Below are 9,172 nucleotides of genomic sequence, written 5' to 3'. Positions count from 1 at the left end.
TTAGGCTTTCTAGAAGCCCTAACATTATCCCTACAAAGGTGCTGCACCCTTATCTCTTTTTCCCTACAAATTTGGCCCTTAAAACATGATTCTAGGAACCTTATCTTATCTCCTACAAAAGTGGCGCCCCAAATCCTTCTAGAAGTGCCAATTTCTGCCACAAAACACTTTGTTTCTAGAACCCTAAAAATCTGGCGCCTCTATTCCTTTTCCTTTGGGGTTTCCTACCTTCTAGATGGCCTATTTCCTTGTGGATTTGGGTTATTCAAGTCCATATCTGATTACCCTAGGGTTTTAAGTGCCTATATATACTCATATTAACCCCTAGATCAGATCACCACCTCTCATACACATTCATTAATTCCAGAAATTCGTCCAACCCTCTCCACACCCTTGCCGCAGCCACCAAACACCTTTCTCTTTAGTTTTAAGCTTTGCCGCACCATCCCCTTCCCCTAAACACTACTAAATCCCTCCATAACCATTCATCCATACACCTAAGGCCCTAAACCTGTCCCTAGACCTTTGCCGCACCAAGGAGGAGGAGAAGGAAGCTCAGAAGTTCATGCAATTCAAGTTCGTGTCGCTGGAATTTCTAGGTGTTTCTTTTCCTTTGATTTCAATGTTTAATTTCAATTCTCTTTGTTTTGTGCGTATGAGGAACTAAACCCCCCTTGGCTAGGGGGGGATTCGAAACCATGAACATACTTGCTATATGAATTGATTACTTCTAATTGCGTTTCATAAGTTGTGAATTCAATTTACTTATCTATGTGAATTACATTGATTTGTGTGTGTTGGTTGAGAGTGCACGCTTAATTATCATGCATAAATTGGATGCTAGGATATAAGGAAATTTCACCTAATCGTTATGGAATTATATTCACAAGTAGTAAAGGTTGATGATCTCAATCGCGTTAAGTAAATTCTTGGCATAAGTTTCATGCAATCATAGTAACAAGTGCTTCGTCAATGCTTATGGTTTTCATAGAACTTAATGATTCTTGCTTGTATCTCTATTATGCAATCATGTAGGGGACTTGTGGGGAATGTTTTGGGTTGTCGTATGCAATCATCCAATTCAATAACGTTAGGAAAATCTGAAGGTTAATTTAAGCGAACCTAATTAACTTGGGGCGTTGAGAATTCATGGGTAATTGAAAAGCAATTGGAAATCGTTTTATATGCAAGTATAACATGTGTGGAGATGAACCCCTTAGCTAGCTTCCCATCCATTCAATTCCATCAAATTCGTTTTACAATCTGTTCTAATTTAAAAAGTTTGTTTTGTTTTTAAATTCGTCCAAAATCAATCCCCCTTTACTTTGTTGAGTCATAGTAGTTAGAAATCACTTTAGTTTGTGTTTTTAAGTGTCTTAGGTCAAAGTAAAACCAATTTTCGTCCAAAGTTGTGTCTAGTGTTCAAAACTGCCCAGATTGTGTTTTTAAGGCAGTTTTGAGTGTTTTGGTGCTGTTTTGAGTCTTTTGGTTTGTTTTGGTGTTTTAAAGTTTAGTTTTGCATTCTTTGAGTCTAGTATAGTGTTTTAAACTTGTTTTTACGTATTTGAGTCAGTTTCCAAGTGATTACCAATCCCTCCTAATCCCCGGTCCAGAACGATCCCTACTTACATTCTTCACTACAATTGATAAAAAGAGGGTTTAATTTGTGTGCGTATAATTCTCGCATCAATCTTTGTGATTGTTTTGGATTAAACTAGTTGCGTTTTACATTGTTTTGTGTTAGTGTGCAGCCAAGGGTGTAATTCGACCACATTAGATGGTTCTAAACAGGAAGTGGTGCATTGGAGTCACTTTGGGTGAAGCTAAACAAGGCAAAAAGATTGAATTCAGATTGGGAGGTTCTAACACCAAAACATGCATTCACATGCATGTTCAAACACTTTGCCGAGCTCCCTTTGCATTTCCAACTCAATCAGTCCATTCCGTGCACTCCCATGTGATTGCAAGTCAGATTATGCACTTCTAAAACATCAAAACATGCATTCACATGCATGTCCACAACCTGACCCGTGCACTTCCATTCCCATGTCCAAATTATTCTAACCAAGTTTCAGATTGTCCACCCCCTTTGTGGCAGACTTTGCACATGTTTCTTGGATTAAATATCCACATACTTGCAGACCTTGTCCTGCTCCTTGATGCACTTCCACCACCGAAACACATCACCTTTGCATTTCCATCCCCTTTCTTGCCCATGCCGTGAGCTTTCTGCCATTCCCAGAATTTTATAACCAATTTCTGGTTATTCACTTCTCTTTGCAGACATTGCACATGCATCTTGATTAAATAAACCACACCTTTGCAGATTATGTCCATGCTTTGCAGGTATCATGCCAGAAATCCATCATTCCAACTGAAATATGCTCTGCCATCTGAGTTAAACAAATGGTAGATCCAATCTGATTGTCTCTCCATCATTAGACTCATTCAGAAATGCACCAAGACTTAGGGATTTTCGGACTCAGATCAGGGGGGATCACACACAGCCTATTACACTCCATTTTCTGTCCATAACACTCACTAATCTCCATCTCGGATCCATTCCATTACATACACCATTTTGCTCCATTTTCTGCCCACCATTCACTCTCATTCTCCCTCTCCATTCCATTTTCATTCGACACTCTCTCCCTTTCACAAAAACTGTCCATTTCTCTCCATTTATGCACCACTCACAGAAACCATTCGACATAAGTTTCTCCACCCTCATTTACAAACACATTTGGGAGCACCAACACCGAAGGCACTCTTCAAGGAATTCAACATCAGTTTTGCTTCAAGGGTCCCTTCTACTTAATTCTATGTTCATTCATGTTGTGTATCTTTATGTTAAACATTCTGTAAACATGAATTGTAACTAATCTTTCTCTAGGGATTCGATGTAACCTTGCAAAGTTTGCCATGTAATTAAGTTAGAATGCTCATTTTGTCCATCTATTTCTTGTTTCATTTTCTGTTTTAATGGTGACTTAGTATGTTGATTTTAATGTTTGATCATCATTTGAATTAATCACTAAGTTGTGTAGCCAAGATTAAAGCACACATCATGCATAATCTTGGTAGATATGTGAATGAATGAAGGGAGTGTTTAGCACACATCCTGCCGAATTACTCCCTTTGGTTTTATGAAAGTTTCTTGTACATTACATAATCTTGATTATGAACCAAAGTTGCACATCACAATTAGGCTCATGATTAGAGACATTTGATCAAATCCACACATCATATGGTTGATCATATCCAAGTGAAACAAACTCAAGAAATAGGTAGATGAATGAGTATAAACTAACTTGACAAACATGGATTTAATTAAGCAATGGTGAAATCGAATCCCTAGTTTCATTTCCATTGATACTATCTCGTTATATTGGTTGTTGATTCATTTAGTTGTGTTTACTTCTTTTATTTATGCTTTTAAGTAACAACAACAAATCTGCTCAATTTGATTACTTTGATTCATTTCTTAGATTTCTTGCAAACAAGTAGTTACATAGGTCCAATTAGTCCCTGTGGATTCGACACCCTTACTTATGCCATTATACTAAACATATTCTAGCATTAGGAAGGAATATTACATCAACAACACTTTGAGGGCCGTGCGTTGTGTGCCAAAGTGCCCTCCACATGCATATGTATGACAAAAACTCAAAATTGAATGACATTCAGAGTCATGCACACAACGACGTATAATCTGATCGGGACAAAATTTCCATAAGTATGGATCATCCCACACATAAAACCGTGCATCATGCCTAAGTTTGTCACGTTGGTGCCTATTAAACTCACTTGGAATACGTTTTGACACCAAAAAATTAACTATATCGGCATACCACGGTGTACTAACCTTTATGGACATCAATTGTTCATCGGGGAATGTCTCTGCAATGGGTAAAGACTCCTCATTATGCACCATTCGGCTTAGGTGGTCAGCCACCACATTCTCCACGCCCTTCTTATCCCGAATCTCAATGTCAAACTCTTGTAGAAGCAACAGCCATCGAATTAGTCTAGGCTTGGCCTCCCTTTTTGTGAGCAAATACTTGAGAGCTGCATGATCAGTAAAAATAATAACTTTAGTACCAAGTAAGTATGACCGAAACTTATCTAATGCAAATACTACAGCAAGTAATTCTTTTTCAGTAGTTGAGTAATTTAATTGAGCATCATTTAGTGTTCTAGATGCATAATAAATAACATGAGGTTGTTTGTCCTTCCGCTGCCCCAAAACAGCACCAATCGCATAGTCCGAAGCATCGCACATCAACTCGAATGGAAGGCTCCAATCTGGAGGTGTGATAATGGGAGCCGAAGTGAGAGCCTCCTTGAGGTGCTTGAATGCCATGGAGCATGCATCATCAAACTCAAACGCCACCTCTTTTTGCAACAATCGGCATAGTGGCTGTGCAATCTTTGAGAAATCCTTTATGAACCGCCTATAAAAACCTGCGTGACCAAGAAACGAACGAACCTCTCTAACCGAAGTTGGAGAGGGTAAGTGACGAACAAGGTCTACCTTAGATTTATCTACTTCAATGCCTTTTTCAGAAATAATATGTCCTAGAACAATACCTTGTTTAACCATGAAGTGACATTTTTCCCAATTAAGCACAAGATTTGTTTCAACACAACGTTGCAAAATCAAACTAAGATTACTCAAACAAACATCAAATGAATTACCAAACACGCTGAAATCATCCATAAAAACCTCAATAATTTTCTCAACATAATCTGAAAATATGCTCATCATGCATCTTTGAAATGTAGCAGGTGCATTACATAAACCAAATGGCATGCGACGATAAGCAAATGTACCAAAGGGGCATGTAAAAGTGGTCTTTTCTTGATCATCCGGGGCAATAACAATTTGATTATAACCAGAGTATCCATCAAGAAAACAATAAAATGAATGACCCGCTAACCTTTCCAACATTTGATCTAGGAACGGCAATGGGAAGTGGTCCTTCCTCGTGGTGGCGTTTATCTTCCTATAATCAGTGCATACACGCCAACCGGTTTGGATTCGAGTGGGCACTAACTCATTCTCCGCGTTTTCCACAACCGTCACTCCAGATTTCTTTGGCACACATTGGATCGGTGAAACCCACTTACTATCCGAGATAGGATAGATAACTCCACAATCTAACAGCTTGATTATCTCCTTCTTCACAACTTCCATCATCGGAGGGTTAAGACGGCGTTGAGCCTCTCTAGTTGGTTTGGCCCCCTCCTCAAGAAATATATGATGCATGCATGTGGCGGGACTAATACCTTTGATATCGGCCAATGTCCAACCTAGGGCAGATTTGAATTCCTTCAAAACACGCACTAGTTTCTCCTCTTCTTGTGCCGTGAGTGATGAAGAAATGATGGCCGGTAATGTCTCCTTTTCCCCCAAGAAAATGTACTTCAAATGGCCCGGTAATGGTTTGAGATCAAGGGTAGGTGCCTGAACTATAGATGGAAGCAATTTGTTAGTCGAAATGGGAATGGACTCACGGTTAGTATACTTACCATCAAGCTTAGGTGAGGACTCAAGGGCAGCCACAACTTCAAGTAATTCCTCACTAGGGGGCACGGCATGGGATGACTCTTGTATGCCGTGGGCATGCATGCAATCTGCCCCCTTTGTTTTGAGTTCTATGCCTCGTGTAATGACTTTTTCAAGCGCATCGTCATTCAAATCGTCGAGATATCCCTGCGCCAAAGAGTCAATTATATCAATAGAAAAGCATGAATGGTCCTCACTAGGGTATTTAATGGAATCAGAAAGATTAAAATTAACAACTTCCCCATCGAATTCCATGGACAAAGTTCCACTATACACGTCAATCTTCGTCCGGGCCGTCTTCATGAATGGCCTTCCAAGTAGAATGGGCAGCGAAGGAGCATGGTCCGATTCATCCATTTCGAGGACATAGAAATCCGCCGGGAAGACCAAATGATTAACCTGCACAAGAACATCTTCCAAAACTCCCTTTGGATAGGCGTTAGATCTATCGGCCAATTGTATTATTACTCCATCATTTTTCAATGCTCCTAAGTTCATAGATGCATAAATGGAATATGGCATAACATTTATAGAAGCACCTAAATCAAGCATGGCAGATTCAAATCTAGTATTCCCAATAACACAAGGAATGGTAAAGCTACCTGGATCCTTGCATTTGGGAGGTAGTTTGCGTTGCAAGATGGCGGACACATTCTCACCTACCTTTACCACTTCCTTAGTCGACATCCTCTTCCTAGTGGTACACAACTCCTTCAAGAACTTAGCATACCTCGGAACTTGCTTGATTGCATCTAACAAAGGTATGTTAACTTGAACTTTCCTAAAGGTTTCAAGGATATCCTTTTCTGCCTCTTCTTTCTTCGTTTGCATGAACCTACTAGGAAAAGGCACATTTGAAGGGAAAATATTAGTATGAACCGAATTTGACCCATTTTTACCTTTATTGGCCGAATTGGACAGATTTGGGACCATAGGGACTTGCGGCAAAGGTGGAATCACCTTTGCCGTGGGCAACCTTGTTTCTTCCTCTTCCATTTGCAAAATTTCATCCTCGTTATGACCTGTTTTTGATGTAGGAACTGCCCCAACTTCCTTACCACTTCTTAGGGTGATTGCTTTGGCTGATTCGAAACCTCCCTTCGGATTTGGAATGGTGGAACTAGGGAGTTGTCCGGGATCTCGAAACTTACCTACAAACTCGGCAATCTGCCCAATTTGTTTCTCAAGTTGATCCACCCTCTTATCTTGGTTTTGCATAGCCTTCGCTTGATCTTCCTGCCCATTAGACAACTTAGTTAGTATCTTAAGGAGTGCATCATTGTCAAGAGACGTACCTGAGGCACTTGGGCCGGATTGGGGTTGATTTTGGGGTGGACCGTAGGTTTTGGGAAAGAACCCCGGGGGTTGTTGCCTAAAGCCTCCTTGTTGTGGTGGTTGTTGTGGCTCCCTCCACTTGAAGTTCGGGTGGTCTCTCCAACCTGGATTATAAGTGTTAGAATACGGATCGTTCCTCGGTTGGTTTTGGCCTTGAAACCCAATTGCATTTGCGCTCTCCCATCCACCATTTTCAATGAGTTGTGGGCACTTCTCAGAAGCATGTCCTTGGATAGAACACACTCCGCATACAATCGGTCCTTGCACCCTCATTCCTTCGGCCATCTGAGACACAATGGAAGTAAGATTAGCTAATTGTGAATGAATATCGGGTGTGGAACTTACCTCGTGAACTTGCTGCCGTGGGGGTCCTCTTTGGCCTACTCCTTCATACTGTTGAGCGTTCAATGCTCGGTTAGCGATCAAGACCTTGGCATCCCTGGGCGTCTTGTCCACCAATGCTCCACCCGCCGAAGCATCAAGCATTTGACGTTCTAGAGGTAGGAGACCCTCGTAGAAATATTGCAAGAGCAACTCCTCCTTCATCTGATGCTGTGGACAAGAAGCAACAAGTGATTTAAATCGTTCATAATATGTAGGAAAAGACTCACCTTCTTCTTGCTGGATTCCGCTTATCTTTTTGCGTAGGAGGATGATGCGAGAAGTTGGAAAGAACTTCTCCAAGTACGCTCTCTTCATACTCTCCCAAGAAGTGACAGTGCCGGGAGCTAACTCATATAACCAATCTTTGGCTTTATCCATCAAAGAGAATGGAAAAGCCTTCATCTTCAAGATGTTTCCGTCAACAGTGACGGGAGTCATACTAGAGCAAACTACTTCAAATTCTTTCAAATGTTTGTTAGGATCTTCCATGGACAAGCCATGGTATTTAGGAATATGATGAAGCAAACTTGACTTTAATTCAAACTCATCCGTCTTACCTTGGGCAGCCGTGGGATATTGAATGCACAAGGGTGCGGCATTACCCAATCCCGAAGCTGCAAGCTCCTTGAGTGTCCGGGTGTCCACCGCCATGCCTTGTGGTTCTTCAAATACTCTTGCCGTGGGTTCCTCCTCCTCCTCTAGGACTTGTTCCTCGAGGTCAGATTCCGGGCTTGGTGGATTTGGTTCGTGTTGCTTCCTTGTCCGTCTCAAAGTCCTCTCAAAATCGTCAAAATCCAAGATATGCTCACGAATCGGTTGAGAACTCCGAGTCATACACTAATACCTAAAATAAGGAAAATAAAACTAGGTCAGAGACTTAACAAAAATAAAGTAAACAGAAAATAACAATCCAAGGGATTAGCAAAGTTGCTAATCCCCGGCAACGGCGCCAAAAATTTGATGCGAAATAATTAAGCACACAAATTAAACCCTCTTTTTGTCAAATTGTAGTAAAGATGTAAGTAGGGATCGTTCTAGACCGGGGATTAGGAGGGATTTCTAAACACTTGGAAACTGACTTAAAAACTCAAAAACAAAGTTTAAAACACTAAACTCGCCTCAAAGAATGCAAAACTAAAAGTTAAAACACTTAAACAAACCTAAAGCCCAAAACAGCAACTAGAAGACTCAAAACTGCCTAAAAACCACTTTCTGGGCAGTTTTGAGCACCTACACTAATTTGGACGAAATTGGGTGAAAACTTGAATCAAAATACTTAGAAACACAAATCAAAACACTTTCTAACTAATCTAAGACTTCAAATTAAAGGGGGATTTGTTTTGGACGAAAATTTAACATAAAACAGAAACTTTAAACTAAACAGATTGTAGAATGTTTTTGGATAAAAAGGATGGATAAAAGGCTAGTTAGGAGGTTCTTCTCCACACATGTCACACTTGCAAACAAAACGATTTTCAGTTGTTCTTCCAATAAATTATAAATACTCAACGCCCCAGATTAACCGTGAATTGCACTAATTAACCCTCAGTTTTTCCACAAGTTATTAAGTTGGATGATTGCATACGACAACTCAAACATTCCCTACAAGTTCCCTATATGAATTGCATAATAGAGATATAAGCAAGAATCATTAAGTTCTATGAAAAACATAAGCATTGACGAAGCATTCGTTACTATGAATTGCATGAAACTTATGCTAAGAATTCATTCAACGCGATTGTTTTCAAGCAACCTTCACTACTTATGATTATAAGATTGTAACTATTAGGTGAAACTCCCTCATAATCTAGCATCATATTCATGCATGAAAACGAAGCGTGCACTCTCAATCAACATACACAAATAAGTTTTCAATCAAATAGA

The 9,172-nt window shown here is 40.1% G+C and overlaps 1 protein-coding gene across 1 annotated transcript; it reads right to left on the bottom strand.

Moving 5' to 3' along the window:
* Positions 1-4,023: 4,023 nt before the first annotated feature.
* On the bottom strand, positions 4,024-7,939 carry LOC148690134 (uncharacterized). The gene is made up of 2 exons (XM_088687193.1): positions 4,727-7,939; positions 4,024-4,068 (listed from the first exon to the last, which is right to left on the bottom strand). Exons 1-2 carry the CDS (start codon positions 7,937-7,939, stop codon positions 4,024-4,026), a joined length of 3,258 nt encoding a protein of 1,085 aa, XP_088543319.1.
* Positions 7,940-9,172: the final 1,233 nt, after the last annotated feature.

Source organism: Pyrus communis, chromosome 16, assembly GCF_041283825.1.
Source record: "Pyrus communis isolate YQ-2024b chromosome 16, ASM4128382v1, whole genome shotgun sequence".
Classification (NCBI taxonomy): Eukaryota; Viridiplantae; Streptophyta; class Magnoliopsida; order Rosales; family Rosaceae; genus Pyrus; species Pyrus communis.
The sequence above is the reverse complement of the archived record's forward strand: the minus strand, read 5'-3'. Positions and strand labels throughout refer to the sequence as shown.

Coding starts and splice junctions, on each gene's coding strand:
- LOC148690134 (XM_088687193.1), bottom strand. CDS start 7,939: ATGGCGGTGGACACCCGGACACTCAAGGAGCTTGCAGCTTCGGGATTG. Junction 4,069..4,726: donor ATGTTGAGAAAATTATTGAG/GTTTTTATGGAT, acceptor CTGATCATGCAG/CTCTCAAGTATTTGCTCACA.